The sequence below is a fragment of the Cyprinus carpio genome, chromosome A5, assembly GCF_018340385.1.
Source record: "Cyprinus carpio isolate SPL01 chromosome A5, ASM1834038v1, whole genome shotgun sequence".
Lineage (NCBI taxonomy): Eukaryota > Metazoa > Chordata > Actinopteri > Cypriniformes > Cyprinidae > Cyprinus > Cyprinus carpio.
The window spans coordinates 32,497,332-32,523,678 of record NC_056576.1 but is presented as its reverse complement, the minus strand read 5'-3'; the positions used below and the strand labels follow the sequence as shown (position 1 = coordinate 32,523,678).

General features: G+C 36.7%; 1 protein-coding gene across 3 annotated transcripts in view; it reads left to right on the top strand.

The window, feature by feature from the left end:
* LOC122145089 (transmembrane protein 132E) overlaps positions 1 to 24,586 on the top strand; it is a 307,669-nt gene extending 283,083 nt beyond the window's left edge. For 2 of the 3 annotated variants that reach the window (XM_042756937.1, XM_042756936.1), the window contains 5 exons: positions 1,117 to 1,260; positions 8,282 to 8,487; positions 13,563 to 13,839; positions 16,914 to 17,108; positions 20,436 to 24,586. In XM_042756937.1, the coding sequence (XP_042612871.1) occupies positions 1,117 to 1,260; positions 8,282 to 8,487; positions 13,563 to 13,839; positions 16,914 to 17,108; positions 20,436 to 21,506 (1,893 nt within the window). In that variant the 3' untranslated portion in view covers positions 21,507 to 24,586. The remainder of the gene's footprint in view (positions 1 to 1,116; positions 1,261 to 8,281; positions 8,488 to 13,562; positions 13,840 to 16,913; positions 17,109 to 20,435) is intronic. The other variant, XM_042756935.1, reaches the window with a different exon arrangement.
* Positions 24,587 to 26,347: the final 1,761 nt, after the last annotated feature.

Here is a 26,347-nt window from a genome sequence, read left to right as displayed (position 1 = left end):
GTTGTGCAACATCCCTGCAGCAATTCTATACAAAATAATTAATAGATTTTTCTTAGAGAGCAATTGTGAAGCCAATGTTCTTTTTAACTGGCGTCAGCTTTCGAGATATAATTGAAGATTTATTTGCATGTGTCCTCTAACAGGAAAACTTTTAAATTGGTAAGCTCAGGACAGAGTATTTTAAAAGTTTATACATTACTGTGGAGTACTATAACTGTCATAACCCAAGAGGTTTTATACAAAGTGAATGAGAACCTCAATCCAATTTATGCTTGTCACAACTGACTATGTTGAAAATGTACATCCTTTGTTTTTTTTTTTTTTGTTTTTTTTTTCAAGCTTCATACATTTTACAGAATGTATAAATCTTCCTTTACATTCCAACTGACACTTTTTGATTAAGATCCATGATCTGGAAAAGCATTTATTCCACAAAAGATATTTAAATGCTTAACAGCTATTGAAATATTCCTGTATCATATTACTTTTCTCTTGGAAATGCTCTTGCCGTTTATTTTAATTAATTTTCAGTAATTCAGGCCATTAATTCTCATGAATATCCTTGACAACAGCACACAAAAGGGCAATGAATTAAAAAAAGATGTAGATCATTACAACGTTATGGTGCTTTCACCTGTCTGTATATTGATTTATGTTCACTTCTTTTAATGTTTTTATAAAACGCACATGTCTCATTGCACAAAAATGTTTTATGACACATAATTCTGTACAAATTAATACAAACATATGTCAGAAAACTGGAATATTAGCTTAATCAGGTTACTGCTATAAGATCATACTTTGTAATCAAAATATAACCAAACTTCTGTTTCAGTTTAAAGCAAATATCTGCAAAGGCTAATAATATCTTTAAATAAATAAATGAAAAAAACTTAAAATGCATCTCAATGTAGTATTTCACTTATAAAACTAAGCACAGCATTTGAGTTCATGGCTTTTGACATTAGTATAGATAATATTTTTACACTTTATTACCGGTCTCACACTGACTCCAGGGCTTTCCTAAACATTCAGATCTTTGGAACGGTGAACTTCCACTAACCACCTGACTCATGCTCTCTCTCATTTCCCCCTCTCTCTTTCTTCCATATCCAGGACACTGAGATTATCAACACGGCAGTTCTTACTGGCCGAACTGTGGCCATCCCTGTCAAGGTGGTTTCCATAGAACTGAACGGAGCAGTCACTGATGTGTCATCCTTTGTGCAGTGCAAGTCATTCAGTGAGGACATTGTCAAGGTATGTCACGCCCATGTTGAGAGGTTTAATGATCTAGGACTTCCTCTACTATTCCCATAATCAATCGCAGTCCACTTAAGAGTCCATAAAATGACCATCAAAACCTCATTTAAGCAGAGTTTATATATGCTCCTGTGGCCACTCCTTTGTGATCCCCTCGAGGGATCGATGCCTTTTCGGTCTCAGAAGTCGTCAGAAGTGTTCAGAGCTCTGGAGAACAGCATTTCCCACTGAACAGCAGCTGAGGCTACACACTTGACTTGTGTTTAATGCCTCTTAAATGAAGAGTCAACTAGAAAGCAGTGCACCAAAGCTCTCTTTATTAACTGAAATAACACATCTTGAGGATTAGTTGCAAGCAGAGCACAACAATATTAAAAAAAGAGATGGAAAATAGAAATTTTTTTATTCACCCACAAAAAAATCATAAAAAAATAATAAGCATGATACCAACCATTACAACAAAAAAAACACTTCAAAAAAAAAAAAAAAACACTATACTATACGTACAAATTGCTGAAGTTTCCAATTGAAATGAACACTAGAGGCAGTAAAACTGACAACCTGTATTTCTTTCTTCACAAAGTATGATTTACAGGATCAGAGTTTCAATTAAGAAAGCCTAATTTCAAACAATTGCACAATAACAAAATTCATAGCCCAATATTGTGCTATGACTTGAAAACAATTTTACATTTGAAAATGTATACTTTTGAATGTTAGCGTCACGTATACATCTTCATATGTATGGGTTTTCTAATGGGTTGGTTTGTCGGATAGCTCACGCGATACAGCTTTGCACTTATGAGGTGAAGAACTCCAGTGTGTGAAATTACGGTTTAACAAAACAGCTTAAAACATTTAAAGGATTAGTTAACTTCCAGAATAAAAATTTCCTGATAATTTACTCACCCCCATGTCATCCATGATGTTCATATCTTTCTTTCTTCAGTCGCAAAGAAATTCAGGTTTTTGAGGAAAACATTCCAGGATTTTTCTCCATATAATGGACTTGAATGGTGGCCAGCGGGCTGAAGTTCCAAATTGCAGTTTCAATGCAGCTTCAAAATACACTACAAAAAAACAATCTTTTTAATAATTAAAATCTATTAATTTCTTTAAATACTGTATATATTCCCCCTTAAATATTGCTTTTATTAATATATATATATTAATAATATTAATTATTATTATTATTTTTTTTATAAAAAGAAAAGGTCTTACATATTTAAAAATTGTGTTGGACAATGTGGGGTCTTCAGAACAACAAGGCTGAGAACCACTACTTTAAATGCTAGTTTCTTAAGATGAAGTTCCATCTCAATTCAACTGCAAAGCTTCTGTATTTACTGTAATTGAATGAATTATTTTTTTTGCATTTGCACAAGAGGGCAGTTGGTTCCACCTAAAGGGCTTATAGATACAGGCCCGAAAATGCATCCTTTGCTGAAGGAAACAATCATTTCAGCAATCTTTGCCATCTGTTCCATGGCACGACAAAATCTAAAAGTAGAAATCCAATTCGACTATAAACCATATCCAAAATGTAAAGAAATAATAATATGCCTCAGAGTGTCATCTGTCCGGCAAGATTGAGATCCATAAGTCATCCGAGACGGGCCGTGAGGGCATTCGTTGTTGATCTGTGTTAAGATTCAGAATAACTGTGTGTGCCGCAGTGCCTGGGCAGAGCATTAGCTCTGGTGTTACTGAGTGGGTTTGCTTGGCCGTCTGGGCCATTGAACTTTGGAGGCTAATTCGAGATGAGCCCTTCAAGCTGAGACAACATGAGTTCTGACAGTTCAATAAAATGCTCTGTGCAGTGGCGAAAAAAAGCATCATACAGAAGGCAAAGGTTACAGGAGCCAGTAACATCTTTTTTGCTTATGTCATTCGAAAGGTACGCTCTAAAAAATGCTGGGTTGTTTCAACCCAAATTTGGGTCAAGTATGGACTAACCCAGCTGTTGGGTTAAACATTTTAATTAAAATTTTAACCCAAAAGTTGGGTTAGTCCATATTTGTGTAATGAACATCCTACATTGTTTTGTGTATTTATATGCGAGTGTTGAATGATGAGACCCTGTGGGGCTTTGTGTTTGGGAGCAGGGAGCTGTAAACAGTCTGTCCCAGCTGATCTCTACTTTCAATGTTCTGATACACACTGGCCATCTGAGAACACACTACAGTTCCCATTCCATTCCACTGCTTAGCCAGAATCCTCACTGCACACATTTCCAACACAGCAAACACATTTAGGCATGAATAACCAAGTATAGAAAGCAGAAGCCTTAATTAGATGAGTCACATACTTTGATTCCTGTATAGTCAAGTGCAGTCAATGCCTGAATAATGCATAAAATGTATAGTAAAAGCAAATCTTCTGCCTTTAAAGATGATGTGAGTGTATTTTTAATGTTAAAATGCTTTCTTCTATCCAAGGTTAATTGTACACCATAAATATTATGAAATGGATAGTTCCGGTCCTGGATACTGATTGGTCGATACAAAATTCCAGCAGTGCTATGAAATACACATGGTAATTGATTTGATCCACATGTTACAAAATAACATTTTATTCACCAGTTTTAAAATTCTGGTCAATACATATACAGTAAGCCAATAACTAATTTAAAATTAATTAATTAATTAAGTAATTATGTAATTCAAAAAAATCTATTATTTTACATACGATAACCGATAATTTGATTACCATTTTGTTTGCATAAATTATTGCTAAAAAATAAGTCAATCATTTCAACAAATACAACAATTAACAGTGTTATAAAATTATTACTATTTTACTATGATTAACTTAAGGAGAGCATATCAGCAAAAAGTAATAAGAGTAATAAGCATGCTATATTTAAAAAATCCAACATCAGTCAATACCAATAAATCTGTAATATTGACTGATATGGTACCATTATATTGTGCATCCCTATTTTTATTTTTAGCACAGCACCCTTTCCCTGTGACTACAATATAGCTTGGCCACTTGTACATCGTTGGCTGAATTTAGCAGAGCTGGAATGCTGTATTTGTCAATAAGCATTCAGGACTGGAACTCCCCAATTGAGACCAGTATTTTAAGTGTGAAAACATTCTGTTTGTGTTTGTGAAGCTAGCTGTCATATTAAATTAAATAATCAGTTTGTGCTTCAAGCTGTAGGCAGTGTGTTCATCTTTAACCATGTATTGCTGGCCTTCACATGATACCATCAACACAGATAAAAGTGCATCTGCCTAACTGTGTGACGGCAGTCTGGATGGTGGAGGGTTACAGGGGGTGCTTTTTTGGATTAAATACAGCTGGCGGGTGTGTAGAACTGGAGGCGTCTCAATGGGCGGCACTATCCTGACCTCGCCCCTGCCACTTCTCTGGAACCACACAAGGTGCCAGGGCAGATTAGTGACTCCGTGGAACTCTGACTGTCGACTGGCACGTAAAAAGTACTTTAAGCTGGCCCCTGCTGGCTAGTGACGCCCACAGTCCTTAACTGCTTTTGACTTAAAATTATCCATCCAAGTTTATTAGAAGCCCCAGGAGCAAGTGGGTCAAGACTGAGCTCACATCAACAGAAGTGGCACAGCAGGAACACATTTACAAGACTGTAGAGTGCACTGAGAACCAGACAGGACATGCTTAACACTGCACACTGCTGCTGCTTTTGTTGTGTGCCACCTGCACCTATTGATAGCAACAATAGTGAGTTTAATTGGGATTACTAGTATTGATATTACTATTAAAGGAATAGTTTAACCAAAAATGAAAATTGTCATTTCTCACGCTCATTTATTGTTTATGCTTTCTGATGTGGAACACAAAAGGACATATTTAAAACTCAAGAAAAGGACAAAAAGCCCCATAAAAATGGTCGATATGACTTGTGTGTGCTATACAAAGCTTTTGAAGACTTACAATAGTTTTGTGTGATGAGCAAACTGAAATTTAAAGGGGTCATATGACATTGCTAATAAGAACATTATGTTGTGTATTTGGTGTAATGCAATGTGTTTATGCAGTTTAAGGTTCAAAAAACATTATTTTCCACATGATTTACATTATTTCTGCTCCTCTATGCCCTGCCTTTCTGAAACGTGTTGATTTTTACAAAGTTCATCATTCTGAAAAGCGAGGTGTACGCTGATTGGCCAGCTATTCAGTGTGTTGTGATTGGCTGAAGTGTGTAACGGAAATGTTATGCCCCTTACCATACTGTGATGCCGTGTCCCGGTCAGAACACCGGAGCTACAAGACAAAAACAATAAAACCCATTGTAAACATGGCATTTGTTGCATCCAGTAGGGACATTATTACTGATTATAATGATTTATACTGTCTTTTTACACATTGCGTTACGTATCACACCACATTCACATAAAACCATTTCTGCATTTGTGATCGGAGAAACGACAAACTACTCTACACTGCTCAAAACTCATGTTTGAATCATCAATGGCAAATTCTTTAAATATGAAAATGTACTTACAGACTGTGAGTCAGAAGCACCAGACTATCTTTGCAAAGTTAGAATTGCCTCACTTTACAGAAACAGACACTGGCATTGTAGGCTACTCTCCAAAGGAAATAGTCCTCATCCTCCGTAAAATGCGCTGCACACATCTGAATATTTGGGTTGAACTGTTCTGGAACAGTGTTGTAAATACAACTTAACCACTGATTTCTGGTTGTGTCCTCTTTTGGAAGGCCAAACAAAGTAGTTTCGCTTGCACAACGAAACACACAGCGTCTCCACAACATGGCGGCGGCAACAACAGCAAAAATAAAAGTTACGCTTTCTTTCTTTGCGTGAACATTTGTGCGGCGTTATGCAAATCTTTCCACATTGTGACGTAGACATGTGGGGGCATGTTAGAATGAGTGGCGCATATATATTGATACTGCCACATAGTGATTTACTTATAGTTAAATAATGACAACTCTCAATATAGATTTAACAGCAATTTATTGATAAGAATAGTAGGATTGATCTTGGCGGAATAGATCTGCTGCGGTCTTGCTGCTGAAGGTAAAGTAAAGAGAACCTCATGGTAGATCTAGACATGTGGTGCTGGGGAGGTGGAAGGCTAAAAAAAATCTCTTGGCATGCAGTACTGAGCTGGACCAGGTTGTGATTGGAATAAGGTTGTGTAGATAGGAAAGAGAGACTGATTGGCTGTGCTGCTGGCTTTGGAAGAACCAATCAGTTAATCTTAAGTGTTTCCTTGCTGACCTATTATGCGGTACCGATCATTGTACAACATATTAAGATAAAATAGGAGAAAGCATTTTAGCGTTAAAAACAATTAAGAAAGAAATTAAGAAAAAAATTAGAAAGAGTAAGAAAAGAATACTTGAAAGAAAAAAAAAAAAACACAAGAAAAAAAAAAATACTTAATAAATCTCAATAAAAGACATTTTTCAACTATCAAAACCTTACTAACAAGATGCCTGATTCTTCACATTTAAATTTAGGCCAAGGAAATGTTTCATTTGAACATGAAAAGCGCTATCTGTACCTCCCCCTCACTGCTGTTATCCTCTCTGCACTTTCTTCATATGTCAGTTTTTTTTTTTTTTTTCTTTTTTTTTTCAGAAATATGATTCATAGTTTCTTTTTTTCACTGACAAGCAGTCCCTTTAAAAAAGAAATGAAGTGGGCAAGCAGAGTTTTCCTGCTGATTCTCCTAAAGGCTACTGGGGAGAGAGGTCCATCTCCTCTGATCAATTCTCCATATTGATGGTATGGATAAGAGGGGTAGCTGTCTAGCAAGCCTACATATTTTATTACTCTGATATCCCCCACTATGATGAATCTCTGTCTTGGATATACTGCAGCTCCCGACCTCCATGTGAGGGAGATTATGTTCTCTGATTACAGTGTCAGCTGCCTAAGACCCCGGGATAAATCATAGTTGGTACCCCAAAGCAAAGCTTTGACTATCTATTACAGTAAATAATTTATATTTAAAGAGTGCTGTATGAAATGTGTTGGCAGATGGAAGGAATAGCAGGATATATATATATATATATATATATATATATATATATATATATATATATATATATATATATTTTTTTTTTTTTTTTTTTTTTTTTTTTTTTTTTTGGTACCACTTTGGTTGCTGTAATGAAATTTCCAGAACTTGAAGGTTTAAAAATCTATGTGTGTTGTATTCATTAGAGTATTTCTTTGTGTGCGCTGAAAAAAACAAAAACAAAGAATGGATTGAATAACAACTGCTGCTTCGAAAAAGGGAAGGGGAGGGGATGGGGGGGTTGCCTTAGGACAAAAGCTGTCAGACCCAGTTCCTATGGGGTGTTATTTTAGGAAACAAGTAAAAAGACCTCTTTTGCTATTAAAAATACTTTTGAATGCATTATTGTCATATTTTAGTTGATGCTTTTGAGAGTAAATCAGAATGACACTTTAACCCTTTCTAATGCTAATTGATTTGAAAGAAAGATAATAAACTACACCTTTCAAGTGAATGTGTTCAATTAAAACAACTATTATATGAAAAATAATGTGATGCATATGGTAAAAAAAATATTGCTTTTAACTCCTTACCCATACAATGCTACAGGCTACTTGGCATTGCAAACCACATTTATAAAATGATTGAGGTGCTGTTTACATAGGATGCATTCTTGGTTCAAAAACAGCTGAACGTAGCGCAATGTAGTGGTCTCGAAACACATTTATAACACAGCATCTTAAAAATGTGTTGCTCATTGTGAGAGATACTGAAAAAAAATGCTCTAAACCCTTTCAGTCCACATATGAGTCCACATTTAGGAGCAGTCTGTTGTGGAGCCAGCATCAATTTGGATCGCTTTTCTTGGCAAATATTGATATATGTGATTAATTTAGATTTATTCAAATAAAAGGTTTAGTTAACAGCCCCACTTAAAACCAACATCCACTTGCAGTTGCCCGTGAAGAGCTTTTGTATTGTGCAGCCTCTCCAGAGAATGCAGTGAAAGCAATCAAATCTCTCTTTGCTTTCCTCAACAGGTGTCCATGAGCTGTGATTATGTGTTTGTGAATGGAAAAGAGACACGTGGCTCCATGAACGCTCGGGTGATTTTCAGCTATGAGCACCTGAGTGCCCCTCTTGAGCTCACAGTCTGGGTGCCCAAACTGCCCCTTAAAGTGGAGCTCTCAGACAACAAACTGAGCTTCATCAAGGGCTGGAGGGTGCCCATCTTACCCGACCGCAGGTAAGACACGTCGATGATCTGAGTGTGCGATAATACTTGCCCTCTGACTGCTTTTAGTGCATATTGATTTCCCTGGTAGCGCTTCTAATACATGTTTTCTTTTATTTTGTTGCTTGTTTATTTCAATCTTCTAAATACTTATCTGTGTTATGAGGGTGATAAAACAGTGTTATAGTTTAATTAGTGGAGTTGTTAATAGCTTTAAAGCTGGGTCACTAAGGGCTGTGTTAGTTACAATGCAGCTATAGAGCTGATGCCGTATGAGATCCGAATGTCATTCTTCATACAGCCCATTTACTGTGATTTTGACAAATTGAAGCAGCGGTGTTGTCACACCATGCACAGCAGAATATCAGCACAGGCATTTTTCATGAGGAACCTCTCCAGAATTTATCATGATGGAAAATATTCTGTAACTACTTATTGCTCCCTTACATAGGTCTTTCTTTTTGATGTAAATCTCTAATTATATTCTTTCAAATGGGCCATTAAAATGGAAATATGATCTGATTCGGTTATGCTAATCCAATTTGGGAGCACATCGTCAATCTACATCTAGCCTTCATGTAGGGCTGGCGGTGTGACGCATGTATGCAATGGTAGAAAAAAGTCAACCTTTAGAAATTCTGCTGTAGAGATTTCTCTTTGGCACATTGGTTCCTAAGCAACATTGGATCATTTAAAAATATCAGAACAAATAAAAATAATTATCTTGATAGTGCATTAAAGGGATACTCCACCCAAAAATGCTTTGTTCATCTTCGGAACACAATTTAAGATATTTTTTGGATGAAAACCGGGAGGCCTGTGACTTTCCCATAGACTGCCAATAAATAACAGTGTCAAGGTCCATAAAAGGTATGAAAGTTGTCATCTCTCCATATCACCGTATGCTGCGTATGCTCTTCAGTATCATCCACGCCACAAGGATGCGCTGTTTTCCTTGTTGTGCATCCTTGTGGTGCGGATGATACAGAAGAGCATACGCAGCATATGGTGATGTGGAGAGACACAGAGGAGACCGTTAACAAAGGAATTGTTGAATAAAGTTGTTCTTTTTGTTTTCTTCGCTTACAAAAAGTGTTCTCGTCACTTCATATAACCCAGATTGCACGTCTGATGGAGATGGAGTATTCTGACGACAACTTTCATATCTTTTATGGACCTTGACACAGTTATTTACTTGGCAGTCTATAGGACATTTACAAGCCTCCCGGTTTTCATCCAAAATATCTTGAATTGTGTTCCGAAGATGAATAGAGCTTTTACAGGTTTGGAATGACATGGGGGTAAGTGACAAAATTTTCATTTTGGGGTGGGGTATCCCTTTAATATAGAATTCATGTGCATAAATTAAACTATGTAGGAAACTGAAAAAATAGAATATATCACAGTTTGAATAATTTATTCTCATTAACTGTATATTTGTGTGTGTAGCTGCTAGGATGCATTTAGCTCACTTAATTAAATATAGATAGTGCATTTAAGTTCACTGTTATCACGCCATGCAAAGTCTCTCAGTGCTGTTATACTTTCTGTGTTTCTTCCTGTTTCATACGGACAACACACACACACAACACAAGTATGTCATTTGCATTTGACCTCAATTTGAGTGCCTTTGATTTCGCTTCCTCCCAGGATCCAAGATCTCCAAGGCTTTGTTCACACATACAATCTCAGTGTGATCAGTTCCAAATCTGATTTGTTTTCCAGTTCCAATCTTTATCCCATTGTCTCCACTGGCATTTTGCAAGTAAAGAAATCAAATCTGCTGAATTTATCTGGTTTCTTTAGTTATGACTTAAGAGTCAGCACAGCACCAAAAGGCATAAGACAGTAGCTGCCACTATGTAAGGAAAGACTAGATGACAAAGCTGAACATTTTGTCTCTGCTCATATTCATCCTGACATCTTGTCATTTTTAAGGGACCCTAATAAAATTAAGGTTGACATGAAACTGATATTTTGTCCTATATACAGTATACACACTTTAGTAAAAGAAAATAGTAACCCTTTACTTTAAAAGGATAGTTCACCCAAAAATGGTGAAAATTACCCCATGATTTACTCACCCTCAAGCCATACTAGGTGTATACACCACTCTGTCGTGAACGTGCGTACGACAGCTAGAGGAAGCTAGAGATTAAGGTATGTAAAGGTTTAAATATGGATATTTTTTAGGGATGCACAATAAATATCAGCACGATATTAATGTGCATCTTGTCAGTAAAGCCGGTTCTGTAATTAGCGGTAAATCTCTACACTACGAGATGCGCATTAAATATCGGGCCGATATATATTGTGCATCCCTTATATTTTTCTTACACAAATGCATCACTTCGCTCCAGAAGACCTTTATTAACCCCTAGAATCGTGTTCAACCACCATTCAAGGTGGGAAACTGCATGAGGCAACACAGGCATCAAAGTTATAACAATACACAAAAAACACCAGCAAAAAGACATAAACCAAAAAAAACTTTTTTTAATTTAAATAAAACACATACTATCATCAAGGTGGCAAAGCTAAACTTAAAAATAAATACGAAAAAAAAAAAAACCTAGTAATCTTGCAAAATGTTATTACAATATAAAATAATGGTTTCTATTTTAATATCCTTTAAATTATAATTTATTTCTTTGATCCAAAGCTGATTTTCCATCACCCATTACTCCAGTATTAAGTGTCACACAATCATTAAGATATCATTCTAATATACTGATTTATTATTAGAATTATCAATGTTGGCAACAGTTGTACTGCCAAATATTTTTTTGGAAACGGCAATACTTCTTTCAGGATTCTTTGATGAATAAAAAGTTAAAAAGAACAGCATTTATTCAAAATATAAATCTTTTCTTACAATATAAATCTTTATCACTTCTTATCAATTTAACACATGCTTGTTGAATAAAAGTTTTAATTTTTTCAAAAAAATAAAGAATAAAAATGTACTAACCCCAAACTTTTGAACTGTAGTGTATATTGTTAGAAAATATTTATATTTTAAATAAATGCTCTTCTTTTTATCTTTTAATTCATCAAAGAATTCTGAAAAAAGGTATCACAGGTTCCAAATAAATATTAAGCAGCACAACAGTTTCCAGCACTGATTAATAATCATGTGACACTGAAGACTGGAGTAATGGTGCTGAAAATTCAGCTTTGCATCACAGGAATAAATTAGATTTTAATGTATATTAAAATAGAAACACATTATTTTACATCATAATAAATATTTCTCAATATTAAACTTTTTCCAGTATTTTTGATCAAATAAATGCAGCCTTGTTGAGCATAAGAAACTCCTGTAAAAAACATTAAAAATCGTTCTGATCTCAAACTTTTGACCGGCAGTGTATCTATATATATAAAGAAAATATATATGTGTGTGTGCGTGCGTGCGTGTATGTGTGTGCGTGTGTTTCTTTTTTTTTTTTTGTGTGTGTGTGTGTGTGTTTCTTTTTTTTTTTTTTTTTTTTTTTAACATATTTTCATACATTTGATTATGATGAAACAACTAACCAGATGTGAATAGACCACAGAATCCACTGCCTGTTTGAAAAATAGCTTATTCTTATTTCCTTTCTTGACTCCTCTGCTCTGTCCATTTCATTCCACTACACTGCCCAAATGTGAGACGTGTCAGTGGGCAGGTTTCTCGCATTGGGCTTCCACACAGATTGATCGATGTAGCTCACTAAACTGGTGAAATAATGATGTGACTGCAAAACTGGACGCTGATTGTTATGGGATGACCGGGTTCCCGTGCATGAAATCTCTAGATCTAATGACATCCTAATGAGTTCAAGCAAAGCTCCACTCTTGAGGTGTGTTCTTCTGCTCTGAAACTCATATTAACCTGTATGAGGAGAAAAGAGAGTACAACTGTCCTCAAGAACACAGAGAGCTTCGGTCTGCCAGGTTCAGCCCTCTTCAACTGATGCAAGAGCCTCTTGTTTTTCACCTCCATGGCAACAGGAGCCTGTGTTTAACTCAGAAGAGAGCAAAGTGGTGATCAACAGTTGCTTTCTACTTTCATAAGTCTTCTACTTCTACTGCGTTTGTGTGCCTGTCAATCTTGTTTTGTTGCTGAGAAGTAGCAGTGTGTCTCCTTACATGGTAACACAATGCTTTACATTCAGCTCAATTTAGGCTAATCGATGGGGAGGACATGCTTTGTCAGTCACAGGCAGACAGCTGTCTCTACGTCTCCAGTTATCTGATTAATTAGTTATGTGTGTGGAATGGTTGAAGTGGCATTCAGCTTTCAAGATCCAGTCAGCCCTTATCCTGCTTCCTCTCACTTACTGGTGAGGGAGCAGATTATATATATTGATTGTGATGTTATGTATGAGCCATGCAAGAGTCACTGATGCAAAACCTTTCCTTAAACAAGTCTCCAGATAATGGAAATTTTGATGCTGGTAGTTCTAACAAACTTTGTGGGGGAATTCACAAAGAAATGGAGTGTTGTTTATTTGCACGCGCTGCCAATTATTTTAACACCTAATGCACTTGTAAAATACAAATTAATTAGGTAATGTCAGTATTTTAAACGCAATTGCAATCTTGGAAACCGGGAGAGTACACATTATGGCATCATCCACTAAACAGAAAGTTCGCTGATCTGTGCAATGTGACTGGATATATATGACTTATATATGCACTTGTGCATTATTTGAACATCATTGGATGAATAACTGTTGCTATAGATCTGTAGAAAATGTACACCAATATTCAAAAGTTAATTTATAGCTTGCTTAGAAACTTTGTGTTTGGGGTGGGGGGTTGTTTTTGTTTCAGTGTGTCATGTTTTGATTTATTTATTTTGTTTGGTGTTTTTGTGTGTTTTGTTAAGATTTTGTTTTGTTTTGTTGTTTTGGCTAATTAAAGAGGGTAGTTTGAATTACTATGAAAACAAATTACTATGAGAGACAGCAATTCTTTTCACATGCAGGTGTACCTGCTCTTCCACATTATCATTCTTATGAATGAGAGTTACTGGAACATAAATTCTAGTGTGAGTTTCTAATTTATAGTAAATCATAGTGACCTCTCGCTCATCTCCTCAGAACGGCCAGAGACAGCGATGACGATGATGATGATGACCGTAAAGTGAGCCGGGGATGTACGTTGCAGTACCAGAGAGCACAGGTTAAGGTTCTGACCCAGTTCCACACAACCTCTTCTGAAGGCACAAACCAGATGATCACTATGCTGGGTCCTGACTGGCAAGTGGATGTGACAGAGCTGGTGCAAGACTCTCTGAAGGTGGTGGACGCCAGGGTGGCTGAAGTGGTGGACAGGACGGTGCTAGTGGCCAACGAGATTGGATCATCCACTCTGAAGGTAGAATGCAAATATATATAGATTGTGTTGATACAAGATTGATGGATTTATTGGGTGTGGGGGGGGGGTGTTTTGGTTTGTGTTTTGATGAGCTCTCAATACCGTATAACAATGCAACTATATAACCAACAGTTTAATTCTGCTGTATTACATTCTCTTCATCCAATATTACTGGACATTGGTCCTTAATCATGATTTTATACTTGTCAAAACATAATTCAAAGTGTTTTAGGCACATTTATTTAATCCAATTTACTGTCTTAGGTATTCAAGTACAAACTTTATGTTCTATGACTCCTCTGATGTTATGTTTTAGACCCTAGAACAGGGCTTTTGTATTATTATTTTGTACTTTTTCTTTCTTTTTTTGTTTGTTTTGTTTTGAAAAAGGGGCCTGTTGAATTGCTATGCTGGACCAGCAAATGGGTTGAAGGCTTATATTTTTTTTGTCATCTCATCCTTTCTCTGTTATTTCGTGACTACAGTTGCTTTTAATCCGGTGTCAACATAATTAGCTAATTGTTTTCAAACAGACAGAATGCTAAGAATATAAATTTAGCTAAAATAGATAAAATCAATAAGGGCTTCTATTAAAAGTTCTCACAATTGAATTTACCTAAGTTAGCTCTGCTGCTGTCTTTATCTTTTAATGCCCTTTTAGAAAGCTATTCACATGCATATTTAGTCTCAGTAGGCAATTCAGAAACTGGGATGATTGGGAAGAGAATTATCTGTGTGGTAAAAAACTTCAATGGTGTTAAATTGGGGGAATCATTCTTGAAAGTGAAGTTTTCTCTCCATTGAAGTAGTACACAATCAGTTCATTGTGTCCAAACAGAGGGAGATTTGATTGTTCTTGACAGCTTGATCTGACCTCTTCACAGTGTTGTCTTTTTGTTTTGCTTCAGAAAGTGTCTGTTTTTCTCCATAAAGAAATCTGAGCATAAAAGAAAAGGTTTGCTAATTAAACTAGGGAAAACTGCAAAGGTCATTAATAATTAATGGCCCATGTAGAATTGGAATGTTTTTGTTGAATGTGAGCTGAAAATAAACTAAACTGAGCACAGAGCATCATTTCACCCTTACAAAAAAAGGAAAGGAAAGGTATTAATAATATTGTTTATAACTCACACCAGGGCTTTTCAGCTTATTTGGTGGGTCTTTGATCTTCATCTGCCATAGCGCTCATCATCCACCTGTCACTATGACCTAAGCACAAAGACGCACAACCTTTAAACTTTGAACATCTCTCGCAACACGTTGTTTTGAGGATCATAAGAACAGCAGAAACTATTGTTGACCTGTTCTTGGGATCGACTGAGCAGTAATGGTCTTGTGAATCCATCTAGAAAAGCATTAAGAGTACAATGCCAACCTTGCAGGCCTGAGTTTATGTGTTTCCTACAACTTAATTGGCTTGCCAGGTCCACCAAGTACAGTAATTAGGTTTTTCGGGGAATAGGCAGACCCTTTTTAGCCCTTGAACACACTGTATTCAAGCATCCAAAGCTCTGGTTAATGCAAACATCAAAAGCTGGTATATCAGCAAATGTAATAAAACTAATTGCAACCGCCTGGATACCAAACAAATGAGCCATTCTGGCAAGAATTTGTTTTTAATTCCCCCTTTTCTATCTGTCATTCCTTTTTTCTGTTTCAGACGCGCTGTATCTTTGAAGCTTGCCTTGAATGCAGGAAATAAAAAATGCAGGAACAAAACAGTTCAGTTCAATTATACATTCATCTGGTTTCCCCCCAACCTTTCCTCCATCCGGAGGAAAGGAGATGGGATTGTATAGGACTGGATGGTCAATGAACTGTAACAGCCTGCTCCAAAACAGTGCATTAGGACACAAACAATGTGCATCTGGGACATATGGATTGCAAGTCTAGGCTAGATTGAGAAAAGCCTGGGTTCAGCTCCCTGGTGCCCACCACACGCTAGGAGAGCACTGTGTGCTTCAGTGAGAGAAAATTGAAAAATGGCTAGATCGGATTTTTATGCCAAAAGATATCCGAGAATGGCCACTTCATAGACAAAGTATAATCAACAGCATGACTAGTACATAAAACTACTGGAGATGGGTAATTTTGAAGAGGGAAGTAATAGTAGGTTGGATGAAAATTTTTGCTGCAGAGCTTGGAGATTTTTGAATACCATTAAAAGTCATTATGGACTTTATTAGGCTAAATTGATAATAAAAAATTATCTTGCTTCCTCTTATGTGGTTAAGTGTAACCAGCTCTGCTGTGATTAAGCCAAGTGCATGAAGGTGATATAATTGTTCTTTGTTTTGGAATAGCTGTAATTGAAAAGAAAAGATAATTAACTCTGTACACAAAAACCATTTTGACATTTATGGATGGTGACAAAGCAAGAACAACTTCCGTTTCTGTCAACATCTTTTAGTGTTCTTTACTAGTCATATTTCTTTAAACTTCTGTTTGTTATGGAGAGACTGAAGAGTCAGCTACTGGCAATGGTTCTGTCTGTTTTAAAATTCATCCAAGCTCAATGTTCTTCTCCCTCTGATTATGTCTTACTTGAGGCAAAAACACTCCATGTAGGCTGACTTGTTCTTGTCTTGCAATATGCGAGTTCAAGTTAATCTTCCTAAATTGTGAAAAGTGAAAAACCATCCCTATATTGTGGCTGGTTTTATCTAACTTGGCGCTTTGTGGCTCTTGGGAATGCCAGGGTCTCATGGTTCAGCAAAGATACACAGGAAAAAAATGAGAATCTCTGACCCTCCTAGTCGTGCCTCCCCACTTGACTTTTCACTTGGTAAGTCCCTGGTGACCTTTAACGGTGGTGGGAGGTGAAGAAAATGTGACATAATGGGTTTGAACTGTCAGATTGAAGATTTATGTGGAGGCCGAGTGCTGGCCGTCCTCTGGAGAAAAGGTGTATTTTCCCATTCTTCCTTTACTCAGTGGGCTGAATCCTGAATATGTGGGATTATCCACTAAACAATTCTGTTTGACAGGCATTGTATCTTCACTCCTCCCTGTATTTTCTTCCATTTAAAATGTCGTTCATACTGTAAAAATGCATCATGTTTTGTTGCTTTCAGGTTGAATCCCCGCTGGCAGTGGACGCGGTACTGGGTGAAACACAGTTCTCTGTGGTAGACGAGAAAGTGTCTATAGTGGAGTTACGTGTTCATGCCATCTCGGGACTGGCACTTAATCTTCAACCAAGCCCTGGCAACAGCCATACTATGGTTGCCAAGGCAACTGGTCTGCAGACTCTCTCCATTCTTAAGCAGGTATAGTTGATTGCTTCATTGTTTTTCATATCTTCTACAATAAATGTCCTTTCATCATGATTTCTTGATGGTATTTTGTTAAATCCTCTGGTATATTCTTCAATCAAAACTTTTTTTGACAGTCTTAAGTTATGAATGTGTGTTAAACCAGACTGAAGACTCTGTAAGGCGTTCAAGCCAATTTTTAGAACTTTTTATAGCGCATTAGGTTTGTTTCTGGTCCAAGGCAGATTTATTATCGTAGATATTAATATTAAGACACAACAAAACAAAATTACTAAAACTTTAACTAAAATTACAGTGAAAACAAAAACTTTGAAAATAATATTAATTTAAAATATTAACAAAAAAATTTAAAAGTATATCAGTGATACTAAAATAACACTGGTCTAAAGACATTTATTTAATGAACTTGACCAAGATGGTCTACCAGCTCACCCTGGCCCCCATTTGCTAGTAGACCAGCTAGTTCACTAACTCACTTAAGCTGAATTTTCATGGTATCATCATGAATGAAGACCAACTGGATGTACAATGTCAAGTCACAGATTCTGATTCGAAAGCCTAGGAATGTTCACACTTGTTTTGGCTTGGACTAAAGAAGCTATGCTTAATTTATAGGCTACACAACATACAAACTTGTATCTTCACATAATTGTCTAAATATGACAGTATCATTCATCACCATAGCCAGAGAAAACCTCTAACCTTTGACCCCTTCCACTAATTATGCAAGTGACATTTATGTGAAATTCCTCCTTATTGCTCAGGATCATTCTGCTCCCGAAGAGTTAACTCTGACTGAACTTAGCCTCATATTGATGATCCGAGTCTTTCATGAAGGTCACAGACTATTGGCAAAATAGCCTCAGTTCAGTCTTCCAGCTGGCCCTTACTGCTTTAATAAAGGCTTGTTTGGTATTCAGACATATTCAAATCTCCTTTAATATCAGCACACCAAATAAGCAGGCGTCTTGCTTAATAAGACACCTCCACTTCGCTCATTTGCTCGTATTTTCCTGCGAGGAACTCGTATGCTGCCGTGGTAATTTATACAATGTCTTGGGCAGGTCACAGAGCCCTGCCGCGAGAGCTCTGGGCCTTTTTTCCCTGCTCTGTACTTAGCCTATGACCAACATCCAACATCAGACGAGGGTGCCTGCTTTCAATTCACACATTAAAATCCAGCAGTTCTCCCCTGCTTTCTGCTTCACAACCTTTGATTTTAATTAGCGTAATGTATCAGCCTAAGTGCTTGTGGAGACTGTGCTATAAACATCACTGATGACCCTCCTCTTCCTCCACTGCTGCCTCTACATCATTTCAGTCCTTCAGTGCACTTACCTACTTCACCTCTGCAGTCACAAAATAACAGTCACTTTGTTATCATTCCACTTTACACTTTACAATAATGTTCAATTTGTTGGTATTAATGCATTAGGTTTCATGAACGTTGAAGAGCAACAACAGCATTTGTTAGTCTTTGTTCAAATGTATTAATAGAATTTAATAATTAATCGAAAGTTCATTATAATTTCTATATATACATTTTTAATGGCAGGCGTAAATTGAAATTAACCTAGATTAAAAAATGTTGCAGTTTTTTTCATGGAGGTAATAAATATACCATTAGCTGTTAATTCAAGTTTGTTGACAATACATTAAATAATGTTAATTTATTCAAACTAATGTAATTTTATCAGAATCTGAAAAAAAATAACATTCACCTGTATTAATAAATGCTGTCAAAGTATTGTTAGTTCATGATTACATAAACTAATGTAAACAAGCTTCTTAAGTGTTACTGATTTTCTTGCTCTTTCTTTTACATTTTAGATGCACCTTTCCTTTGTTTCACCGGAAACCTTAAATAATTGATTTTGTTGAATGCTGGTGTAAGCGATTATTCTGTTTCAAAGTTCCAAGTGTCTTGGATGCTTGAACATTTCACTTCTGTAGTTTGTTATGTACAGTGCATCCAAAATTACCTTCAAGATAGATCTCAAACACTTTTAACAGTTAGAAATCTAATGGCATCCATATAAAAGTTATAGTGCCATCTCCCAAAGACTAAATCTTCAAGAATCAAAGGCCATTTGTGATTGATACCATTTTATTTAGTGGCTAGAGTGATCTCGAAAGGTCCACAAGGACAACATGTCGTCTGCAATGTATTATTCAGATCATGCATATCAAAGACTCTCTTCATCTTGACAAGCAGCGTTGACAGAGCCTGAGCCTGAATGTCAGAACAACCTTGAAGTTAGTGACGCGACAGAAGAGTTTTTTTTTTTTTTTTACAGATTCACAACAGGTTATTGCTGACTGGAGGTAGATAAACACTTCATTTCTGACTAAAAGCACTCTGGCAGAGTGGTTTCATTTTGTCTGCCTGCCAACATAAGTAAGGTGTTGTGCTGTTCCTTTTGCAGAGAGCAAAGCAGGAAGGCAAGCTTAGGCTTGTTATGAGGTGACAAGAACGAAAGCATTGTGCCAGTTCCAGTTCTCCTCAGCCTGTGTTTCTAATGGTCAAAAACATGCAAGCCCTTCTGATGTCAGCTACATGTTGCTTGCTCAAGACAGTTATCTTGTATGGACCAGTAAACACAGGATAATGAATATTTAAGAGATTCTAAAATAACGCAAGCTCTGATGTTGCATTAAGTATCCCAAGCAAGTTGACAACGCATAAGATGGCAACACTTACAGCATTTGAAAAAGTAATGCTAACGCCAGCTTGATGTTGTAAAGTATCCAAGTTGGACAACGCATACAAAAATTCTATTTTGTTTAAAAAGTACTTATATACACCACTGCAGCCAAAAGCATTCATCAACAGCACTGCTATGACTAACGCAAAGTGTTACTCATGTACTCTGAAAGAGAGTAGTTTACCCGGAATTTTAAATTTGATATCCCATTTAGCATCTAAGATGTGGTGACTTTTTTCTTCAGTAGAAACAAGTTGACAACGCATAATGTCATAAAATTCTAATGTCATAAATTATGCAAAATTATTACCTTTTCTTACAAAAAATATATTCATTACTAAAATTATTACCTGTGGTTTCTGACAATATATTGAGGCCTTATGAAGCTAAACATTCAGTCTGTGCAAGAATGAACATTATTTCCAACATTATATCCCGATACTGGATGCCACATACTGGAATGAACCAGTTCAAAACTAACTTTTGGAGGTGCCCGACAGTCACTCAGACTTAAAATGAGCCAATAAACTGGCATATATGATTTTAAAAATGAACTGTTATAGGATGTGTAAGGGTTGAGTTCAGGCTCACAATTTCTTTCATTTTGTGTTTGTAGGAGGCCAGTTTGTCCATCTGGGTTTACTACAGTGACAATACCGCCGCCCCCCTGAGTATGTACGACCCTAAAGACTACAACCTCAATGCCACCACAGCAGACGATAAGGTGGTTACGGTGGCTCAACAACCCCAGCAACGGTGGCCAGTCATCGTGGCTGAAGGTGAGGGCTCAGGAGAGGTAGTGCATGTGGAGATGACCATCTGCGAAACCTGCCAGAAGACTAAACGCAAGAGTGTCATTGCTTCATCTCCTGTGTTCGTCAAAGTCCGCTTTGGACTGGATGAAGACTCTGAGGAGGAAGTAGATACAGAAACTGAAATAGACACTCGAATGCCTGCCAACACGAGAAGGCCCGCTATTGATTCCAACGTAGGTGGTGGAGGGTATGAGCCATCTAACGAGCAGCCCGCAAGTGTGCCCATTGATTACTCCAACTTTCCTACAATAAGCAATCCAGAGGAACCAACAGAAGAAGACGAGGAGGACGACGAGTTTGTGCACAGTCCCCGTAGCATAACTGACCTGGAGATCGGCATGTATGCTCTTCTTGGAGTGTTTTGTCTCGCCATAATGGTTTTTCTTATAAACTGTATTGTATTTGTGTTGAAGTATCGCCATAAGCGCATACCTCCTGAAGGCCAAGCCAACATGGACCATTCCCACCACTGGGTGTTCTTGGGTAACGGGGAACCCCTGCGCACTCAGAGTGATCTCTCGCCTCAGACGGTGGAAAGCCCCAGCAACACCTTGGAGGGGGTACAGACTTGCTGTCATGGGGACCACCACAGCAGCGGCAGCTCTCAGACAAGCGTACAAAGCCAAGTCCACAGCCGAGGAGATGGCAGCTCCGGGGGTTCCACCAAAGACCACGGAGAAGATGCCAGCTCTCCGACCTCCAAACGCAAGCGTGTCAAGTTTACCACCTTTACCCTTCCCACAGAAGATTTACCCTACAACTCCATCCCCATTGCCAACGAAGAGGACATTCAGTGGGTATGCCAAGACATGGGCTTTCAGGACCCAGAGGAACTGCATGACTACATGCGCAGGATAAAGGAAATAGTCTGATCGGGCTATGTGCTTTCTAAAGACGTTACTTTCTATTTTTCTCTCTTAATTTTCACTCTAGAGGAGGTACTTTTCACGAGAAAAACAACCAAGGCCTAGTGTCCAGTTTTGTTGGGGTTTTCTGCACAGTGCTGTTTCCCTTACACATTGACACTTAACTAAAAATATTCTTGACGCTGCCAGGGAAGCCAAAGACAAGTCTAAGGGATTCTAGCAAAAATGGCTGTAGCGGTATGTATGATTTCTGCTCAGTAGAAGGGTGACTGTACAATCTTTTAAAGAAACATAGAACTTCAGTTGTGAACACTGATATCAAAATGGATTCCTGAAGTACTCAATCATGTGTGGGTCACCCTACTGTGGATTGGATCTTTCTCAGAGGAATGCCTGGAGTCTTGGCACTGTGTCCATTCTTCTTATTCTCTTTTCTTTTTTTTTTTTCTTTTCTGTTAATTTAACAGATTCTTCTCCAGCAAAGAGGCCTTTGAAGTGCAGATTCTACTTTTGTCCCAGATTTGTGTTTGAGATGGATCATTTTCATGCCATTGTTGATAAACCTGACACTTAGCCACAGAAACTGTCAGGGACGTTCGTGAGAACATGCCATGGATTCTTTGTCAGTGTTGGAAATGTTGAATGGTTTTATCCCCTGCCCCTCTTTTCAGTGTTATCTTGGTTCAACACATGCCTTGGTTGCTGAATTAGTTTTTCATCTGTCTTTGGTATTTCATACTCATTCTCAATCTGGATGCCACCTTTGCTTCTCTCACTGTCTTGGTTAAGTTTAATGTCTTATTAAACGGATCTCAGTAGTCACAACCGTGTTCTGTGCTGACACCACATTTGTTCACATTGGTAAGAGGCAATGCAGGAGCAACTTTGCAGATGTCTGTATCTCAATTAAATGTGTGTCGGCACAGGAAAGGCAGGAGCTTGTACATTGTGGAGTTAGATATCTTCTCCAACATTCCTCTGCATGAATGGAGACTTGCCGGCACAATTAGCGCTTTTTTTTTTTTTATGTTTGTATTGTGAGAATTATCTAATCATACATAAATGATAATAAAAGACATATCATGTTACAGTGCATTACATGCATGTGCCAGACCCTCCCTTCTGTGTACATACCATGTTCAGTACATAACGACTGCAGAAGCTGAACTCTTGATTACTCAGTTAGCCTGAGGAATAGGGGAGGCAGATGCCATATAGGGACTCGGCAGGCAGTTACTTGACTTTCAGTGAGGCTCTCTTTTCTCTTTCTCTTTTTCTGTATCTCACCGTGAATTCTCAGCCAGACGGTAATAGAGTTAAGATCTCTGGTAAGGATAAAATGCTATGCAAACACACTGGAGGGACTGATTGTTGTGTTTAAATAGATCTGCCCCGGATAGTGCTATAGCACCATGGTTACATTCGTTAATATACCAAGAAATATCTCAAAACTAGTTGTAACATCTGCCACAATGTAAACTGCAGGTTTTGAGATTTGTTTATTTCTTTTTAACTTTGAAGCTTGCTAGAGCTTTGTTAAAGAAAACACCACAAAATGTGGTAACACAGTAGATCAAGCCTGAAACTTTAAACATTTAGTAGTTTAGAAAGTGGTAAGCTGGTAACGGGTCTGGAAGCTTTTTTGGGGTGGTGCACCAAAAAAAAAAAAAAAAAAAAAATGATATCTGTATTGCTGTTGACCCATCACAGGTTAGTTTCAGGGTTACAGTACCCTCAGTTTCTTCAGGACGACTAAATTCACACACTGTATTAAATGTTTATTTCCCCACTGTGCTGTATTTGTCACATGCAGGATTTATGTATGACTTTGTTTTAATAGTCTTATTAGTCATTTTCCTGTAACCAGGAAGGAACACCTATTATAACATGTTTATTCTATTATTATTATTATAACATTTTTTTTATTTTATTTTATTTATTTTTTCAAACTCGCCCCTAATTCAATCAGGGTTCCTTTGCACTCCAGATTATAGTCACAGAGAATTTATTACTGACACCTCTCCACCTTTCTCCTATGATTTGTAGCCCCCTTAACCTCTTTCTCAAAGGATTCTGATGAGTAAACCCTCATGTGATGAAATGTTAATTGATGATGTAACTCGTCAAGGTATTAGGTTTTGCTAAACAGTTGGAGTGTTGGTCAAAGGTGTAGTTTGACCCACATTTTAACTTTATGGAGGCTCAGAACTGAATGTAAACTTTTCAACTGTACCTTGATGATCAAAGTGAACCATTTCCAATATGTTATTAAGGTCTTCTGATGGGGTACATAAGACTCTATGTGACTACTAGCAAGTCTCTGGTAGCAGCTCATACACTTTTCCGTTTTGTAAAGTTATTTTCCTTAATATTACCATCAGGACATTTTTGGTTTCTTATTGTTTTCTACTTTCAACTACAGTATTTAAAATGAAACAGCAGTTGCAATATCTGCACTTACATTTTTCTTTTTCAAGTGGAGCTGCTACTAGGCCTTTGCCTTGACCACATGCTGTGTTGTGGTGTAGATTTGAGCTGTACTCTCTGAACTGCTGAAGCACGGTACTGTCAGCCATGTGCTGCCACACCCTTAATGTACAGAGCACTGTTACAACATCCTGTATCCTCCCTAAAAAGCAACTGTTGTATTTCCCTCCTTATATGTAAGTACTAAAGAAAAAACAATGCATAAACTTGGTGTTGTGTATTTTTTTTATTTGACAGTGTACTTTGTATTTTAATGCTCTGTCCAAACAATAGTTGTCTAATGAGCCTACTGAGCTGTTTAGTCAGCTGCTAATTTATACATTTAGTTAATTTAATTTTAAATTTATAAAGACTATTGCTGTTTGTTATCAATAATCAACAGACAAAAGAAATGGAAATGAGGGGTGATTCAAAAAAAGTTCCTTTTCAAAACTGCTGTTTTATTTTATACTCAGTGCACAAGGCACACAGCACACTCTTTTGTTACAGAGCCGAAGCCTAAAATATTTTAACTGAAAGATTGTAAAGATAGACATTTTGTTTATTTATTTATTTGTTTAAATGTTCACTGATGAATTGTTTACAATAAGACAACATGTATTTGGAAAGAAATTTTAATTTTTTCAAAAACTGTACTTGCAGATAATATAATATTAAATAAAAACCTATTTACAGAGGGTACACTTTCATGACACTTTCATGATGTTTCTTAACGTGCTTAAGCATGCTTTTAAAAAGTAAACTTTTGTAATAATGCCAAATTAAAAATTATTTTTATTTTAAAGCACATTTAAATCATGTTTTAATAATATTTTTACTGCAGTGTGTTATTTGATATTACAAAGTTATGTTAACATATTTAAAGTTGCGTTAATGTATTTTAAATATATTAAATTGGTAACACTTTATTTTACAGTGTCACTGTTACACTTGTTACATGTACTTTATTATAGTAATAATAGTAAATTATGTCAAATTACATGCAACTAACCCTAAACAAAACCGGGTAAAACTTTATTTTAAGGTGTCCATGTTACACATTACATGTTCTTACTATTATAATAACAATTAATTATGCATAATTGCATGCAAGTAACCCTAAGCCAAACCCAAATACTAACCCTAACCATATAAGTATATGCAGTTAGTTAATATTATTCAGTGCTTACTGTATATGTATAATTACACTGTAACAAGGACACCTTAAAATAAAGTGTATTCCAAAACCCCAGCCCGATCTCATGGCAATTCATACATATTTTATGAGGTGGCTAATTCGTATGAATTCGTACGACCACACTCATACAAAATTCATATTCACATATTTTACGAGTTGCACAAATGAATTTGTACGAATAACCTATACCTAACTCCGCCCCTAAACCTACCTGACACTGGGATTTAGACAAATCGTATAAAATCGTACGAGTTAGGTCATACAAATTCGTACAAATTAGGCAGCTCATTCAATACGTATACGAATTGGTCGTGAGATACTGTTGAAACCCTAATCATAATCCAAACATAGGTAAACTCTAATAAGAACAGCTTAAAAATGTAAACTTTATCATTACACACTTGTAATTACAAATATATGTAAATATATGACATAGAAGTGTCAATAGAAATTTATTAAATATTGTGTATTTAAAGAATATTTTAGTTAACCTTAAATGCCTGTCAGTACATTCGCCAGTACTAACCATATTTCAAAGAGAATTAATTATAAAATTACTTATAAAGATGTACTTATAAAATGAGAGTATTCTTTTTCAGTAGCAATTTATTTCATTAATATTACTGTATTCATCTGCATGTACAGTACATAAAAAATTAGAAAATTCATGTACGTTAATAATTTGAAGCACACTACAAGTGTACATTTAATTAAATCCTCAGAGGAAAACATCACAAAGCATAACGCAACGCAATAAATTCATGAACATTCTTTTCCAGCAGGAATTCAACAATTATATGATTTATAATGCATATTCAGGTGCAGAATGGCTAGTGCTTGGCTTTCATTGCTTCAGGACATTTCTTTTATTTCCACCATTGCTTTTACAATACCAGACTCACACATAACCACTCTAGAGGTTAGCAGTAGGTAAAATGAGAATAGCAACCACCTTCATGGCATCTGTGACTGCCTTTCAGGATGTACAATCTGTGCTTAGACCTCCCATGGGAAATAATGTGGGTTTTGAACTGATGCAAAGATTTCCTCACATACAGGTCTGTTTTATTGGGCCGAAATGCGAGAAAAGAAAAGGGTTTCTGTTGCCATACATGAAACAACACCTCTTCTGCACCTTCACTTCATGTACTCTTCCTATATGTCTTTTGTAACACCTGGCTGT